Genomic DNA, 18,767 nt, shown 5'->3' with positions numbered 1-18,767 from the left:
TGTGTGTGGCTTATTATTATTATTGTTGTTATTATTATAAAAGTTACTGTTATTTCTTTGTATTGCAGTAGTGCCTCAGGTAAGAGCCCTCCTTGAGCCCCCATCATGGACCAGGTCCCACTATGCCAGGTGCTGTACAGACACCAAACAAAGGGACAGCCCCTGCCCCAAGTAGCTTCCAGTGTAAGCGGAAAGAGAACAGTCTTTCCAATAGCTTCAAGGAGTTGTGAGCCGTGAGCTGGGGCTCAAGAGGGCACTAACTTCCTAGCAGAAAACTCTGCACCTGACATGCGTCTGCGGTGACAGATGCTCCTAAGTGATTAGTCAAGGTGGTTCGTCACTCGCCACCCGTTGTTGAAAAAGGCGACTAGTTCTTACCTTCTTCCGTGGAGATGCGGTGGGCCTGCTGCTTAGTCTCACCCCAGATGAATATGGAGACGCCCGAGTCTACACACAGCCTGTAGTAACCGGCAATGAGGCAGGCGAGATCTTTGGCACTGTTTGATTCTAGCATCAGCGTCAGCAACTGTAACGAAAAAAATGCATTACTCTATTCACACTTGGCCCCTGAAGTGACCGGAAGAGATGTGCACTTAATAAAAGGACATTCCCGATCTCCCATCCTGTCCCAGGTATGGAGAGGCATATTACAGAGTGGGCCACAAGGAGGAAAGGGAAACAGATTTTTCTTTGATGCCCAGTGTCCTACTGATGAAGGACAGCCAAATATTTTTTAAAGGAATCTCATTTTCTTTGACTGCGTTGCATCTGTTCTAATGGTTCTCCTGTCTTTGCATTAACATAACAGAAGAATGGCCCTACTGGGTCAGATCAAGGCTCCATCTAGCCCAGTGTCCTGTCTTCCGACAGTGGCCAGTGCCAGGTGCCCCAGAGGGAATGAACAGAACAGGTAATCATCAAGTGATCCATCCCATCACCCATTCCCAGCTTCTGGCAAACAGAGGCTAGGGACATTATTCCTGCCTATTCTGGCTAATAGCCATTGATGGAACTAGCCTCCATGAATTTATCTAGTTCTTTTTTGAACCCTGTTATGGTCTTGGCCTTCACAACATCCTCTGGCAAGGAGTTCCACAGGTTGATTGTGCATTGTGTGAAAAATACTTCCTTTTGTTTGTTTTAAATGTGCTACCTATTAATTTCATTTGGTGACCCATAGTTCTCCTGTTACGAAAAGGAGTAAATGACACTTCCTTATCTACTTTCTCTACATCAGTCATGATTTTATAGACCTCAATCATATCTCCCCTTAGCTGTCTCTTTTCCAAGCTGAAAAGTCTCAGTCTTATTAATCTCTCCTCATACGGAAGCCGTTCCATCCCCCTAATAATTTTTGTTGCCCTTTTCTGAACCTTTTCCAATTCCAATATATCTTTTTTGAGATGCGGCGACCACATCTGCACGCAGTATTCAAGGTGCAGGTGTACTATGGATTTATAGAGAGGCAACATGATATTTTCTCCCCTATTATCTATCCCTTTCTTAATGATTCCCAGCATTCTGTTCGTTTTTTTGACCGCCACTGCACATTGAGTGGATGTTTTCAGAGAACTATCCACAATGACTCCAAGATCTTTTCCTTGAGTGGTAACAGCTAATTTAGTCTATTTTATCCAATGCAAAATATTTTCCTTTAAAAGAATTGTCAAGTGATAGAAACTCTGATAAATACAGTCTGCTAGTGTGTCGAATGGTTAGGCACTAGGGAGACATGCTGCCTTTTGAGCACAGTGTTAATGCACATTGGTCATGATAGCCAGCGATATACTACAAAGTAACTAGGAAAAAAAGGTCCCACCACTGCATTTATTAAAATAACAGAAACAGCAAAACAAACACATCGCTGTCTTTACTAGCATTAGGAATTCAATTAGACGGTTAGATCACTGAGAAGATCGAGGAACAACTCTCCCAACACATGCACCATCTGAAGCTGCAATTACCTTCACATCCTGAAGGTAGATCTTTACCATGCTCACTTTCTCAGACTCTTCGGTAAGCTCTAGCCTGCTGATGTTAGCAAACTCCGCCAGGGGTGTTATGATGTTGAGCTTGTTATTGATAATCTGGCTGATCCCATACTTCGCTCCGACCAGCAAGGCGACATACGATTCCCTGTCCTGTAGCTACCGGAGAAAGGTGGGTTAGAATCCAGCCTTCGTAGAAATCTAAACAGGAACCTCGTGACAAAGCGGGACGCAGAATCCAGAGTTGTGCATTACGGCTTGGCACGTTTCAATTAGGGGAAGCAGTCAACTTCTACTGGCCCCCAAATGTGAATAGTGGGTAGCTCCAGTTTGGGGACTTCAGCGACAGCAGTGCAGAGATTAAAGTGAGATGGAGGCTGCCTGCCTCACCGGGTACATCTACACGGTCGCTGGGAGGGTGCTTCCCTGCACGGCTGGACAGAGGCGAGCTAGCGTGCTAGAAAGGGCAGCGTGGCTGTGGTGGCTCAGGCTAGCTGCCCACGCACGTACCCACAGGATCAGGCAGCATTGTACTTGGGCAGCTGGCCACGCTGCTATTTCTAGCGCGCTGGCTGCCGACCCGTGCTGGGAGGCTCCTCCCAGCTGCCAGGCCGGTTCTCAGGTTCCAGGGGAGTAGGTGTTTGCATGCTCCTGGCAGTTGCTTTGCAAACAAGCAGCCACCTTCCAGGAGGCCGAAGGCTCGTTCGACTCCTGGAAAATCTGGGGTTTTAAGAGTTTAAACCAGTAAGATGTGGCGGGTGGGTCAGTATTTTGTGGAGATTTAGGATTTCTAGAACGGACGAAGACTCTCCAAGCTGCTGTTCCACCGGCTAACTCTGGACACCTTTGCACGTAGTTTGGCCTTCCTGACAATAATTCGGGACCCCCCCAAAGATCGTTTTGGGGGCAAGGGGGGAATGTCCCCTTTTCTGCCCCTCCCTCTGCCAGTGCCAGGCCTGCCCCCCTGCGGTTGAGAGAGACACGGAGCTGGTGGGGGATGGCCAGGGCTCGGGGTTGCCAGGGCCTCCACTGAGCTGAAGGAGAGTTGTTGGTCTCCCAGGAAGGGACACCGGCCTGTCACATGGAGCTCCAGCCCCACTGCCCATGCTTTGGCAGGTGTGGGGCTCTTTCATTATATTGATTGGGTTGGTGGGATGTTAGGGGTTGTTGCAAGATCATGTGTTTAACACCCTTGCTTCCTTGGCCTGCTCCTGTCCCCATCTTTTAATTTACCCCTGTCCCTCGTGGGTCTAAAATGCTGGTCATCTTTCTGCAGGTCCTTCATTTACCGTATCTGTGAATTGCACTAGCCTAGCTGTCAGATGGGCTGCTCCGGATGGGCACTCAGCGCTGTGAACCCAGGGCTCACCGGCCCCAGGGTGGCACACCGAGGAGAGAGGATTAATGGGATCTCCCTTCCATGGGCATCTGGGTGCCCCCTGATGGGGCTGCATTTACATCCTTTTAAGTGACCTCCCCAGATTCTAAATGATCCATTTGTAAGACACTCCACTGCTCGAGAGCCAGGACGTAGCCCCCTTCCGCCCAGCGTGGCTGCCCCGTCAATCTCATGGCAGATGCACACGCTGGGGTGATCAGTGCCCAGGCACATCGCCACACCCGCCGCTGTCCCTCGGCTGGCATCGTGGGGGGGAAGGGAACAGGAGTTCTGTGCTCTGAAACGTTTTAGCCCCACTACTGCCCAAGAAAATATATCTATATATTATGAAATATTGACCTTTCCCCTCAGAAAACAGACACTGTTCTGGAAAAAATTAATTTAATCAAAAACCCAATTTTCCCCTGACAGCCTAGAGATGGAAAATTTTCAACTAGTACTACTCAGTGTGAATAAGGCTAAGGCAATAGCAATCCACTGGTGAGCAGAGCTGTCCCTTGGGTACAGCAAATCAGGGCAGCTGCCCCAGGCCCTGCGCTTTGGGGGGCCCTGCAAGAGGCAGGCGGGGAGGTGAGGCGGGTGGGCGAGCCGGGTGAGGAGGTGGACAGGGAGGCAAGCAGCAGTCGGGCAGAGGAGGAGCAGATTAGAAACTTGGCACCTATATCCTGGGTCACCAAAACCCCTAGGGATGGCCCTGCTGGTGAGTGTGCATTCCAGGCCCCCGTCTCTGCCTGGTCCTCAGAGGACATGAACGTCTCAGCTCTAGAACCTGACTCTCTAGCATAAACTGTGACAGTTCTTGCTGTTAGCTGCAGAGGTCCTTGGTTCAATCCTATGTGTCAGCCAAGATTGTGTCATGCCTTATGTCAGGAGACCTTCTTTCAAAGGGAAAACATCATAGAAGATTAGGGTTGGAAGAGACCTCAGGAGGTCATCTAGTCCAACCCCCTGCTCAAAGCAGGACCAACCCCAACTAAATCATCCCAGCCAGGGCTTTGTCAAGTTGGGCCTTAAAAACCTCTAACGATGGAGATTCTACCACCTCCCTAGATAACCCATTCCAGTGCTTCACCACCCTCCTAGTGAAAGAGTTTTTCCTAATATCCAACCTAGACCTCTCCCAATGCAACTTGAGACTATTGCTTCTCGTTCTGTCATCTGCCACCACTGAGAACAGCTGAGCTCCATCCTCTTTGGAACCCTCTTTCAGGCAATTGAAGGCTGCTATCGAATCCCCCCTCACTCTTCTCTTCTGCAGACTAAATAACCCCAGTTCCCTCAGTGTCTCCTCATAAGTAATGTGCCCCAGCCTCCTAATCATTTTTGTTGCCCTCTGCTGGACTCTCTCCAATTTGTCCACATCTTTTCTGTAGTGGTGGGGCCCCAAAACTGGACACAATACTCCAGGTGTGGCCTCACCAGTGCCGAATAGAGGGAAATAATCACGTACCTCAATCTGCTGGCATCTTGGGCTCCTACTAATGCAGCCCAAAATGCCGTTAGCCTTCTTGGCAACAAGGGCACACTGCTGACTTAACCTCCCCTGAAAATGGATGGCTCTTGACCCAAATCAACGTCAGGGTATTTTTTTAATGGCATTTAAAATATTCTCAGATCTTTGAAGGGCATTAGAACCTGCCCATGGAACAATGGACCAATCACATCTGAAGATCCACAAGACCAACACTGAATGCCACACCTGCGCTTCTTAACAACACATAAATAAAAGGATCCTCAAAACCTGGTTTTATGGTCTTGACTTCAAAGGAGCTATGCTGGTTTGCACTGGCTAAGGATTTAGAATGCGACTGCTGGAAAGGGCCAAGAGAAATGTGCCCGTTTAGTTGACGCAGCAATGCCAACACACCCGATGGTGAGCGTCCCGTAGGCAGCATGGCAGAGGGGAGGGCAGGGGAGGGATGTGAAGGAAGACACGGGAAAGCTTTATGGATTTTTCCAGGGAGCTGATCTGAGGCAGAACTGGGAGAAAGCGTGAAGGTGGTTGAGGGCAACTACGACTAATGGGTGATGAAGCTGGTGTTGCTGGCAGAACAAATCTGGGGGAAGATGCCCCAGCAGCAGGTTAACAGGTTGTTTTTGATTCTCAGCTGTTAATAAAAAAAAAAAAAAGACATCCTGCTTCACAGAAAGTGCGCTTTAATCAAGGTGAGGCGTGGTCAGTTTCAGCGTAGTGCTAAAAATGACCCCCATTGCACGTGTTTGTTTCCCACAGCATGGTAACACAACATACGCAGAAAGGATGGCCAGAGAAAACACAAAGATTTGCTAAAATCACAGACAAACAAATGCACATACCATTAGGGTGGCATTAAAGATTTTCCCGCTGTACATTTTCAGGTCTCCAAGTATCTGCAGGTAGCTCAGACGCACCTGTGTGGCCGAGAGGACGTGCTTGGATTTTAAAGAAAAGAAATATTTCTGAGAAAGTTACAAACCAACCACTGGGAAAAGTCGGGCGTGTGGGTAAAGGGGTTTCTAAATTTTTCATTTGGATGAAAGCAGCCGTGTACAATTCACAGGACTGGATGGATCACACGCACAAACACACGCCTCTAACTAGATGACTGCCCTCCTCCTATACACAGCAGGCAAGAAGTAAGTTCCAGGGCCCACTAAGGGAAAGGTGGCAGCCCAGGGGGTCACTGGGAATAGTCTGCTTAGGAGGAGACCCAACTTTGTGACTTCTGGCTCCCATCTCTGACTGCCCTCTTGACAAGGGCTTGTCTATACCTGCAGAAGCAGCGCACAAGCAATGCTAATGCTGGGAGAAATAGCTGTACCAAAGGAGAGGGGACAGAGAGAAGAGTAAAGAGAGGTGCAATGCAGCCCCCATGAAAACCAAATAAAATGCAGTAGCAAGGCTGTGAGGACCCCAGCTGGAGAAGGCTGGTGTAGAACATGGTGCTAAAACCATCTCGGCTCAGTCCCACTGAGGCTGGGCTCAGTGGCCGAGCCGGCTGGCTTTCATTGAGCGATCTCACACACATGCATAGGTTCTACCTTTTGTCTTGGGTCCAGTAAGATTTGGTTCCTCTTCATGTGAAAGCTGATGGCTTTCTTGATGTCTTTGCCTTTCATGTTTCGGAGTAAAGTTGGAGATATAAAGTTTTCTATTCCCCAGTCCTTCCTGCCATGAAGACAGAGCAGATGGGTATAGCTCCAAGAGAAATTACGGGTTTGTTGCACAAATTCCTGGGTGAGTTTTCTCTGGCCTGTGTCATACAGGAGGTCAGACTAGGTGATTATAATGGTCCCTTCTGGCCGCAACCTATGGACTGAGGATTCCATTTGTAAAGTGCACTTGGCTTTGCTTAAAAGAGGATAATATTTTGGTGACTTTTGGGTTAATGGTTCCCGCCAGTCTAAGATTATAGGCCAGTTGTTCCCATGGAGAATTTTTCCAATGTAATAAGTATTACTTGCTAATTAAGCCCATCAGGGAGCTTTCTGTTGACGTGTCTGTCTATTCCTTTATTCGTTGGGGCATGGCGTATCTGACTATAAAGACTAATTCAGTGGCAGAGGTGAACACATAGCCCAGCTGGGGCTGCAGGTATTAGGCTACAAACGTCCGAACAACCCATGCAATAAGGAGCCGCACAGCGTGTCTGCCTAGGAAGGGGAGATGCGCGCTATAGATTTGCTGGGGGCCATTCCTGGGCAGTTGTAAAGGATACGGCCTTCGGCCACTGCACTCAGAACTCCCAACAAACACGCCTGCAACAGGCAGCCTTGATTTAAATAAAATCCTGCCCGGTGCAACAATAACTACCTAACACATTACAGGTGCTGCTGTAGAGACAGAGCTCAGCCCAGCCTCCGGCTGACATTTCGAGCCAGTACGCCATGCGGGCGGTTTAGAAGGGAGATAGGAGAGGGCTGGTTTTGTGCAGCCGTCTCAACCTGCTGCTCCTCTCTCTCTAAAAGGATTCGCGTAACTAATATATAGACTCAGCATTAATGGATAAGGACAGAGCACGATCCAATCTACTACCACCGCCCTGACCGAGCCATCTTCCATTTCTCTGGTGCCTATCACAGCCACAGCACAAAAGATATATGGGACTTGGGTCAGCTAGAACGGCAGAGGACTTTCCACTTACTCTATATATTTGAAAGACACTTTCTGCGGCTGGGCGCAAGCATAGATCCGCTCTTGTATATGCAGTGCGGCCAGGCGCAGGGCCACGCTGCACTTCATTTCGACAGCAAATCGCTCCTGGAGCACATCACTGCAGCTCTGGAAGGGACACAGCCAGGTTAACACACGCAGGCAGCACGGCAGAGAGGAAGAAGCCCAAATGACCCGCTGTTTGTTATAGAACCTTCAGCAGCACGGGCCACGTGCCAAAGGAATGACTTTGCTTGGGCACCCCCTTTTGCCTGGCTCAACCATTTTTGATCCATATGTGAAAGGCGCCACAGGTGCTGACTTCCCCGCTTTCCCCTGGGTGCTCAATGCCCCCTCTGCCCCGTCCCCACTCCACCCCTTCCCACTCCTGCCCCAAAGTCCCCGCCCCAACGCCACCCCCTCCCTGCCCCCTATTCCAACTCCTTCCCCAAATCCCCGCCCCAGCCCCGCCTCCTCCCCTGAGCGTGCCAGGTTCCCGCTCCTCCTGCTCCCTCCCAGCGCGCTGCCAAACAGCTGTTTGGCAGCGGCTGGGGGGGTGGGGAACCACTGGGAGGTAGGCGGAGGAGCGGGGACACGGCGCGCTCGGGTTGGGGGGAAAAGAGGAGCGGGGGGGAGGAGAGCTTGGATGCCAGTGGGTGCAGAGCACCCACTAAATTTTTCCCCATGGGTGCTCCAGCCCTGCAGCACCCATGGAGTCGGCACCTATGAAGGGCATAAGTAATTAACAAATCAAGGCTCAGATTAGGAATCACTAAGCCACTCAGAGCCAGATAATATCCACTCAGCTTTTGGCCCCAGTTTAACAACACTGATTTAAATATCACATTTTAATCCTAAATGGGAGGCAAGGCCTTAGGACGGAAAGAGTTATCAATACAGTATCGGATGTTCTGTTTTCACCTGCAAATAAAGGTATTCAAAGGTAACTGGATCTTCTTGTAGGAGGTCCAATGGATCCTTCGGGATAAAGCAGATTCTGAAGAGACACCGGTAATCATGGGAATCTTTCCTTTGGACCACCTGGAACGAACAAAATAAAATAGTGTCAAACAATAGAAGCTCTGCGAATTCCAGCAGGTGCAATGAATTTGCACAGGGCAGCCCTTCACACGCTGCAGAACAAAAATCACGCGGCGTCTGGTTTGGGGGCAAGTGGGCCATTTTTTCTAGTGACAAGGAGGCATGAGTGACTCTTTGAGAGGGAAGCAATGTGAGAATTAAAGTCAGATGAAGTGGACGCTACTTCCTTTGCAGAACTTCATTAAAGACTCCACAATCTCCCAGAAAAGCCAGGAAGATGATTGATTTGTACTGGGCTATGCCCAGAGGCCCTGTTGGGCCTGGTGCTGCACAGAGATAGGCTCTGCCCCATCAAGGTTATAGTGTAATTGGGATCCAGGTACAACAGGGGTACAACAACTAGACCAAATCCAGTCACACTGTTTTAGCTGGGATGACAACAACAAGTTGGGGCAAAGGACCTGCACCCCGGTCTCAATGTCATAAATATAAATCTTTTGTGAATACGTAATGCTACAAACCCTACACCAGAGACTGATCACATGACCCTACTAGGACAACAGAGGAAAGCATTTAAAAAAAAAAAAGACAGAAGATTGAAGTGCTGTTTGTCCTACCGAAATGTCAGTTAAACCTTCTGAAAGTCGCTGGATTATACTAGCATATTTTATTTTGGATAAATCCAGAACTGGCTCATCAACTGGATGGAAAGAGAAGTTCCCAAAGAGACACATGCCTGGTATTTAGTAATGGGACCTTAACGAGTGAGCCTCAACATCTTGCGCCTGTCTCACTGACTGGTGAGATGTCAGGGAGTGAGGAAGGGCTGCTCAGAGTCTTAGCTCAAAGTTAGGAACATAAAAGTACCCAGGAAATAAAGACAAGAATGAGAAATGTTAGGGGTGGGATTTGCAAATAGCACTCAGGGTTGGCCTAACTCTGCCGAGGCAAAACTCCCATGGACTTCAAAGGGGAGCCCAGCCAGGCCGCCCCTCGCCGACTGCTTTGGAAAACCCCAGCCTTGATTTCTTTTTATATAGTCCCAGATCAGAGGTGCCCTTTTCTGGAGGACCATTTAAGGAGCAGGAATTGGCCACAGCTGGAGAGGAGACACTGGACAGGGCAGGCCAGCGGTCAGAGGTGGTCAAGGGAATCCTCTTTCTAGATGCCCAGCTGGTGGGTCTTGCTCACATGCCCAGGGTCAAGATGATCACTGGGCCTGGGGTCGAGGAGGAATTTTCCGCCAGGTCAGATTAGCAGGGACCTTGGGGGCTTTTCACCTCCCTCTGCAGCAAGCACCATGGGCCACTTGCTGGGATCAGCTGGGCATGCCACACACAATGCATTCCCTGCCATTGCTAGCGCTTGGCCTCTCCTCTTCTCTGCCTGGGGCACGTGATGGTTTAGTCGCCTGGAGCCTGAAATGCTTTAGTCTAACTGAAGCTTTTGGGCTCAATTTAGGGGGATCTTGGTGACACTTAACAGCCTGTGATATGCAGGGGTTCAGATTAGATGGCCTCATTGCTATGAAACGAGGACAGCAGGAAGAAGCGTCGGCAAAACAAGCCGGCCACGAGCGCTACCGTCTGCAGGAAGGGAGCGAGGCGCTACGAACGTTTACGCTCTCGGTTCCGTCACAGAGCAGGAAGGCCAGGCTGCAGCGCCGTCACTAGCCAGTGTACGTGGGACAGGCAGAGCTAGGACGGCGGCGTCTCTGGGGAGGCACAGCCGCTCAGAATCCCCCCTTTGATGCGGGAGCTCGTGATCGGGTCTCGCACTCAGCTACTGAGCTCCCCCTTCCCACCAAGTCCCCATCCTGCCACCCAACACTCCCTCCTCCATCCCCGTTTACTCTGCACTTTACTCCCTCCTCAATCCCCCTTTATTCTGGGTGTCCATGGAGATGCGCCCAGGAAAACGCCAGCAGCTGGGCAAGGGCTCTTTTCTAAGCGGGTTGCAGGACAAACGCTGCCTTGCTCAGACAGGCACGGCAGGAGCTCTGCAGGCAGCACTGACCTGCTCAATGAGCTCGTCCTCATGCAGCAAGTAGAGCTTAGAAATGTTGTACTGTTCTTCCAAGGCCAGGGCGAAGTGCTCAATGCTCTGGATGGAGAGCTTCTCTTTCAAGGTGAGGGTTATGTCCTGCCAATGAAAGACACAAGGGACAATCCGATTTCAGGCGTTTTGAACACAATGGTCGGGCATCGCTAGGATGCTTAACGGGATTGGATGTTAACAAAGAGGCTCTAGGTTCCAGTTCTGCAAGGTAATCATGGACTTTTCAGCTGGAAGGGCTGCATTTGATATCAGAGAGACACTCTTCCCAGGAGCTCCCTCACTCTTCCCGCACACTCCCTCCCCCTTCCTGGGCACTTCCTCCCCCTTCCCGGGCACAGTGGTGACGGTTTTCCCACAACCCATTATAGAGAAGATGGGGCAACAGGCTCATTTTACTACCACTGTTTGGATACTTCCTTTGACAGGCTCTTCGGGATCCTGGCATCTTCGCCAGCTCTTCAAGTCTAAGTTCTCGTGGTACCCGATCCAGGCCATTAACCCTGTCTCTTCTCTCGCTCCAAGATTCCTCATTAGTTCCTTGTGGACTTCTCGTTTCCTGACCCCTCTATACCTCCCAGACCCCTTCGCCTCTGCCCTTCCAGTCAGGCCGAGTTCAGCAACCCGCCTTCGGCTGAGGGGAGCGAGCAATACCCCTGCTGCTCAGTGGAGGACGGGATGAACTGCAGTTGGTCTCCCCTGCTTATCGCTCCATTGCCCCGCTGAAGGCGAAGTCCCAGGGTGTTCCCAGGCCTGCAGATCTTCCATACCCGCTGCATCACTAGACCTTATCATAAGCAATTTTAAAAGGTAACGGCTTCATTTGCCAACGGCGGAGCCCCTGCAGCTCCATGTCAATCTGGGTGTTGAGCTGCTCCAAAAAAATAGAGGGCTGTAAAAGCCCAGAGCCTATTGCCATTCTCCACTCCCTGCCCCCCAAATCCGGTGAGCTTTGTATCTACCCATCTGGGGTCCACATTCACTAGATCGTCTCGGACAATCAATTCCTGGTATATTTCTACCTTTTGTGAAGTAGCAGAGATTAAATGGCGGAATAAAGGTAACCACACAAGCCACAATACCTTCACTGTCGTGGTGGTGTCAAATTTGAAAGCCTTCGTCTGTCCATTTTCCAAATATACCTTGAGAACATTCGGCACGCACAGAAGAGCATTCCCCTGCACAACAAAACAAGCTGGGAGCTCAAGTGTCACAGCACAGCAAGGCAAGGGTTTTTGGTATTCTGGGACTGACTCAAGGGCTCATCTTTAGTAATGCAACACATACAGATTTAAATGCAAAACTTTCTCCACCTTTAAACAAAGCCCCATTCACGACATATTAGCATTATGTCCTGCTATGAGACAGAGGACAAAGAAGAGGCATCAAGTGACAAATTCACCCCTGATAAAAATCCCACTCAACTCAGCAGGTCCCACCAAAAATGAATTTGGTCCAGTTCCTATTGGGGGACCCAAGAATGATTATTTATTACAGAGAAAGGTAACACATTTATGCTGTTGTAATCAAGCCAAGTTCTGTTGGTCTCACATTAGTAGCCTCAAGAGACCAGACCCTTAGCTGGGTAAATCGGACCCACTGGGTTACATTTCTCCATTGATTTCAGTGAAACGATGCCAGTTTATACCAGATGAGGATCTAACCCAATGTGTCCGGTGAGGCTACTGGCATAAATAAGATGTTGCTGTTGTTTTGTAACATCAGCTCAAAAGTCATCTTGGAATCTCTATACAGAGCTTAGGGACAAATTAAAAACCACACATTGTTGCTGATGCTACATTCAACATAGGTAATGATTATGTTCCAGTCGACAATTATCGTAGGCTGTCTTTCTGCTAGTTCAGCCAAGTTGATAATTTTGCTCTTTCTTGGCAGGATCTTGTAGACTATTTAAAAATTAATTCTAAAAATGTAGGCCCAGCTCCTCAGTTGGCGTAAACATTGCTCCATTGACTACAACGGCACGACACCGATTTACAGCAAATTAGGATTGGTCTACAGCTTCCAAGTATATCTAAAACATCTAATGATGTTCAGCCTGGCATGACCTGTCCCCCACACAGAGCTCTGCTCTGAGGATATAACCCAGATCTACCCTGGAAAATGAAGGCTTGAAAGCTTTTGGTCTCATCAATAATTCCTGCTCTAGAACTGGAGTTTCAGATTTCAGAGGCATTAGGGAGCGTTTGGGCTATTTCCAAATGAGGTTTAGCTCAGTTAGCAACGTTCCATTAAGAGGACAACGGTACTGTTCCTGAAGCAGAAGGCTATGCAGTTGTTGGAATTACACTAACCATTATGGATGCTATGCTCTTTCAGCCCAGTTTCTATCTGAAAGGGGTGGCAGCCTTTGGAAACATGACATGATTTCCCTTTAACAGCCAGGAACGGCTCCCCAAGTGTTGCAGCTTGGTATCCTTTTCTGCCACATTTCCCTGGCCTGAGCTGCAGACAGACGGAGATACAGACATGCTGCACACTCTGTATGTATCAAGTTGCCTGAAATTGTACAGTTACTGTACGTTGTTGTACGACTGAGCTACCCAAGTGCATTTCATATTGCAAGCCAAGATAGGACAACTGGATACTTCTGTAAATGAGAGATCAGGAAGGCAGACGTCGGAGTCCTGCAGACATCTTAGGACTGGTCCACACTGGGAACTTACTTCAGCATAGCTACACGTGCCTCGGGGGTGTGAAAAATCCACCCCCCTGAGAGATGTAGCTATACAGCCCTAACCCCAGTGTAGACAGCGCTAGGTGGATGGAAGAATTCTTCCACTGACCCACCTACCGCCTCTGGGAGATGTGGATCACGTAGGCCGATGGGAGACCCTCTCCTATAGGCAGAGGTAGCATCGACACTGAAGCCCTAGGCTGCTGTAGCAGTCTAAACATAGACATGCCCTGAGGCAAGTTACAGCAGAGAAACAAAGCACAATTCAGTTACATCAGGTCACTTAACACACCTTTAAGGAAACATATGATGCCAAATTCAATAGACAATACAACTCATTAAACTTGAATGCCATGGGAACCGGAGGAGGTACCGAGGTTACCTCCTCAGCATGGGAGAACCGTTTCCAGTGCATTCAAGGTAGCAACATATAGCCACGTGAATCCTGGGCCTTTCCTTGGCCACTCGCTGTGTAGACAAACGACCAAACACAACAAAGGGAGTGCCAGGTCGAACGAGCTCACTCTATTCTGTAATTCAGCAGCATCTGCGCCATCCTAACTGCGTTTAATGGTATTGCTCATTTAGCTCAATATAGTTCAAGCCGGTCAGCATTGCCACTGAGCAGGCTCTTGTGAACGATTTCATACAGCACCGCACTGACCTGAGTGTGTCCATTCACCAGCACCTCCTCGGCAAACCGCACTTTGACGGGGTTGGTTTTCAGCCGCGCCCTTTTCTCGGCCGTAAGAAATGACGATTTAGGGCCACCCTGAAAAACACCAGCACTGCATTTGTAATGTGACCTGCCGTGCTGAACGGGAGAACAAGACACATGTGCGGGAGGTCTCCATGACCTGAAACGGTGGTTCGCAGTCCTTTGGGGAACCCGGGCCAGACTAACCAGCGGAAAGACCCAGGGGTGCCAGCCACTGCCTGCCGACTCCCATGTCACTAGGCATGCTGCACCCTGCAATTGACTTTGGGCTGCCCCCTAATCCAGGCTCACCCTGCGGGGCATCCAGTGTCTCCCACCGAGGTGCATCCTTAAAGCCCTGGTGCCTGGAAGAGGGGTTTTATAAGCCTAGTGTTACTGGCACACTTAGAGGTGACTGGCCACCACTGATCTAGAAAGGTTTTGTCAAAGGTGTCACATGACCGCAAAGATGTCCTGTTACTCGACAACAGCCAATCAGCAGACTGTAGATTTACATGGGTGTTTACATATTTGCATACATTTAGGAACACACCCCCAGCAGTGCCTACGTTTCCATGTTCAAGATACTCTATAGCCAAGCCCCAGGGCGAGGCGATTGTTTATGCTTATGGAAAGCCTAGAGAGCTTGTTAGGTGCCACATATGATCTCTGATAAACAATTAACTTGCAGGCTGAATCACCAGTACTGACCTTATTTGCTTTCACATGGTAACAATTCCTAAGAAGACTGGGGTGTGTAGAAGGGCGGGGGGAGGGGGGGGGCTGTTAGCATCCCCCTAACCGATCTGATCTGGCACAGCACTCTCTCAGGGTGCTGCTGTGTTCCTGTGAGACTCCCACTACATGGAAGTGCTTTACAGAATGATCTTGTTTATTGGAGAAAAGCTATTCACAGTTAGGGGAGAAAAGTCTCTTCTCCAAGCGAACACAGTACAGGTCCCATTGGGATAGAGAATTATAGCGCCCTGCCAGGGAACGAGAACAGACACACTGCAGGGTGCATTTGTGGAGCCCCATCACTGAGCCATCACTTCTAGCATGCCTAGAGCAGGCGAAAGACGAGGCCCCAGCAGAGCTGTTACGTAGCTGGTGATGGGGGGCAGTACCTCTCCGCTCAGTAGGCAGCAGGGCTTTTAGGGGCAAGTGCCTGCCCCAACTAGCCAAGGCTGATCTTGGGTATTTGCAGGAGTCCTTAAAGTGACCTACAAAGGAAAAAACAAAAACAGGTTTGTGCCTGAGTTGCGTCTTTATGATGCATGAAGGCCTGCGCGACTTTCCTGTCCCTTTCTCCGCACCTCTCTCATTCAAAAGGCATTTTTTCCTCTTTGCTTGGTTTCACAAGTTAAGCGCTAAGGTCTTGTCTGCCTCACTTTTCTTGCAAGATGCCACAGCCAGTCAAAGCCCTGGAAGGATTTTAACACCCCACACAGGGGAAGCCAGATTAACGGAGAGGGGAGTGACTGTGTACTCAACCTGCTTAAAGCTGTGTTAATGCCTGTGTAATTCAACCACCTGAGAAACACTTGGGAGAAAAAAGTCTGTTAAAAGACTCCGTCCCCGTCACATCTTCAGGAGAGGCCTGAGAAACCTCCCATTCTGAGTCCGAGCACTCTCGTGACTCCTCCAGCAAATCCGGGGAAAAGGAGACCCGACATTCTTTATACTCCTAAGATTTTTTTTAAAAACGTAACTCCCGCCTCCCCCAACGCTTCAGGCCGTCTTCATACATCACAGGAAGCCACAGAAGGCACAATCCCAATTTTGTCCTTGCTTTGCAGCTCTGCTTTAGCACACCTGTCAATCCGTTCGGATAAACACATCCTGGGAGGCATTCCGGCCTTTCCAGATTTCCTCATCATAAACGAATCAGCAAAAAGCGCTAAGGTTTTAACAGAACACTTCAGGTCTCTTCCTAAGGCCTCGGTACATACACAGCTTCAACCTTAATGGAAGGAGGACACAGTGAGTGAGAGCCAACTTCCTGATTCGGGGGGAAGGAGCGAGTCACAGAACCACCCAGTGGGAGGGGAAAACAAGGTAGGAGGTTTAGCAGCTGAAAGCAGCGAGATCTGAGATTGGCCAGACAACCAACGGCAACATACACTTCTGGAATTCACCTTTCCAAGGAGACGTCTCCTTAGGCGGCGATGGACGATCACACAGAGCCCAGACAGCAAGGACGAACCCTTAAATTGAACCAATAGGTTCAAAAAGGCAGCTTGACCACCGCAAGAGCTTTAAAGTAGCATTCGGTGACCCGGCCACAGGGTCCCCCTACGGAGCTCCCTAATTGCACAGCTGAGCACTCGCTGTAGAGGACAGCAGGACCTCCCCTGGCTACCAGGGACTGGGACATAGCAAGAAGAAGTGATCAAGTCCCAGGGAGATCTGAGTTTAGGCTTATCCCAGGTGTTAAAAAAATAATAATAATCAGGCTCTTCTCAGAAGTGCCAGGATCTTCAGACAGAGGTTTTTCTCTGCCCGTTGGATGCAGGGAGATCTCGAGACCTCGGCAGCCTTTGCTGGTTCAGGAACATTATTGCGAGTGCACAAGTGCTGGCCTGCTATTCAAGACAACAAACACGGCCCCAGCTCCTAACTCCAGGACAAGCACGTGGAGCATCAGTTCTAAGGCACGCCCGTGTCCCCTGCACCAACTCTCTCCAACACACGTCTCCGTGGCTCTTGGGGGCCTGCAGCATCCCACCCCCACAAATCCATGCGACTCCCCAGTGCATGTTAACGTTGCCCTGGGACCCCCGTCACCTGCGTGGGAGCTCTGGGGCAGTCTCTAGGCAGAGAGCCCATGACGTCACAGCCCCGTTGCCAAGGAGCCAGGAAGTCGGACTGCGGGGCCTCAGGGATGGGGGAGGATCCCCCGACACTGCCTCCAACCAGAAGAATTGTGAGGCAATGCTGCTGGAAAAATTCACCAAGGGCAGCGCCAGGCCCCAGAGAGATGCGTGTACAACTGTGTGCATTGGGATGAGTAACAGCTCCTTTACAGCTTCTGATGTACCACTCAACATTACACACCCAGCCTTGCTGTGCTCTGAAACGGGCCAGTCATTCTCGAGGGGCCCCTGCACAGTCTGCCACTTGTGGGCCCAGCCCTGTTACCCACCCTAGGTTTAATGTCCTGTCGCAAAGGAGCAGTTCTAGCGAAAGGGTTAGAGAAATGCAATTTACCGAAGTGCATCGCAGAACAGTAAGGAGGAGCGAGTCTTCGGGTTCCCTGTAACAGACAAATACAATTAGCCCAGCGTAGCAGTAAACACAATGTTGCCTTCTGACTAAGAATCAATTCCAGTAATGTAATAGCATACGCTGCCCCCCCCCCGGGGTGCTTCTGTTTTACCAGCTCTTGGGGGGAGCACTGGCTTGGCAATGGTCACAGAGAAGGCTGATGGGGTTTCCACTCTGTTCCACCGAGCACAAGCTACCTTAAATAGAAAGATGTTTTCGCTGCTAGGAGTAGAGCTGGTTGACAAATGTTGGGTGGAAGACTTTTCCGTCGGATCAGAAGATGGAATTTCGCCAAAACTGAAATGCATCAACTTTGCAATCCTGGGAATGCGTCAACTTTGACAAACCTGTAACTTTCTCATTTCCTTGTGACAATTCAGAAACATTCCGTTTCAGGAAGGTAAGAACATTTCATCTCGACTTTGTTTTGATCAATTTCATTTGAACTTTGATTTATATTAAATCGAATCTATCACATATGCATTCTGTATAGTAAATTATATTTAATATTTTACATATTATAAAGTTTGGACATTATCAAAATGAAACATTTCTATGGTCCGGAATCAATGTTTTGGGGAATTTTTGTTCCATGGGAAAGGTCAGCTCTTTGTTTCAATTTGGAACTATTTTTCACCCCTCCCCACAAATGTCGATTTCTCAGGGAATGGAAATTCTGTTTTCCGACCAGCTCTGTTGAGGAGTTTGTGTTAACATTAGCTGGCATACCAGGGACATTTACCATTAACGGGGTTTTTAAAATCAAGTGTGTAACCCACGCCCGCTCAGTGTGGAGCCCTGTCGCCCTTCGTGGCGGCTGGGCCACAGGGAAAGGTTGATGAGCCTGTTTTACAGCATTGGCTAACGTAACCGGTCCTCCAGCGCGGGCAGCAGCAGCTCATATTTTTAGAGCCAGAGGCCCCATGTTCAATCTCTGAAGCCAATGAGCCACCAAGGCAGGAGCACCAAGCAGTTTCCACAGCCAAAGGCAACTGTGACTGCGCAGGAGGCCGGGGGGGTACCTTAACACATTCCAACTTCACAGACTGATGGTGTGACTGCATGAAGCAGAACAAGGCTCGGGGTGGGGCATTCAGCACTATCATAACCCACATAACATGAGAGAGAGATTCGCAGGAAACAAGAGTGTTTCTCTTGCACATCTGTGTTCAGACTCTCAGAGAAAACAGCCCACACTTGGGTCTGATGCACTCGCTATGAAACAACCAGTGGAATTTCCACTGTGAAAAGCCAGGACTGCAACTGCAATTGCCAGGCAGCCCCGGGATTGGAATTCTAGAACTTTGCTCTTAAATCTTCATCCGCCCTTTTAGTTTCCAGGAGTGGCCAGTACCATCCACACGATCCTACCTCAACAGGTCAGCTGCCTGCTCAATAGAAACGTCCTCCACAGCTTTGTTGTTTATCATGAGGATATGATCGCCGGGCAGCAGCTTCCCATCGGCTGTGCTTCCTAGCGGAGATCAGCA

At 49.5% G+C, this 18,767-nt stretch overlaps 1 protein-coding gene across 1 annotated transcript in view; it reads right to left on the bottom strand.

The window, feature by feature from the left end:
• The window catches only part of FRMPD1 (FERM and PDZ domain containing 1), a 66,110-nt gene that overhangs the window by 6,454 nt on the left and 40,889 nt on the right, over positions 1 to 18,767 (bottom strand). The window contains exons 4-14 of the mRNA XM_073345719.2: positions 18,649 to 18,751; positions 17,221 to 17,266; positions 13,978 to 14,085; positions 11,698 to 11,793; positions 10,577 to 10,702; positions 8,441 to 8,560; positions 7,512 to 7,648; positions 6,409 to 6,535; positions 5,704 to 5,799; positions 1,965 to 2,147; positions 379 to 526 (exon numbers count right to left, since the gene is read on the bottom strand). Of these exons, the coding sequence (XP_073201820.1) occupies positions 379 to 526; positions 1,965 to 2,147; positions 5,704 to 5,799; positions 6,409 to 6,535; positions 7,512 to 7,648; positions 8,441 to 8,560; positions 10,577 to 10,702; positions 11,698 to 11,793; positions 13,978 to 14,085; positions 17,221 to 17,266; positions 18,649 to 18,751 (1,290 nt within the window). The remainder of the gene's footprint in view (positions 1 to 378; positions 527 to 1,964; positions 2,148 to 5,703; positions 5,800 to 6,408; positions 6,536 to 7,511; positions 7,649 to 8,440; positions 8,561 to 10,576; positions 10,703 to 11,697; positions 11,794 to 13,977; positions 14,086 to 17,220; positions 17,267 to 18,648; positions 18,752 to 18,767) is intronic.

Source organism: Lepidochelys kempii, chromosome 5 (assembly GCF_965140285.1).
Source record: "Lepidochelys kempii isolate rLepKem1 chromosome 5, rLepKem1.hap1, whole genome shotgun sequence".
NCBI classification, from domain to species: domain Eukaryota; kingdom Metazoa; phylum Chordata; order Testudines; family Cheloniidae; genus Lepidochelys; species Lepidochelys kempii.
Note: the sequence above shows the minus strand (reverse complement) of the source record. Positions and strands in the feature narration are given on the sequence as shown.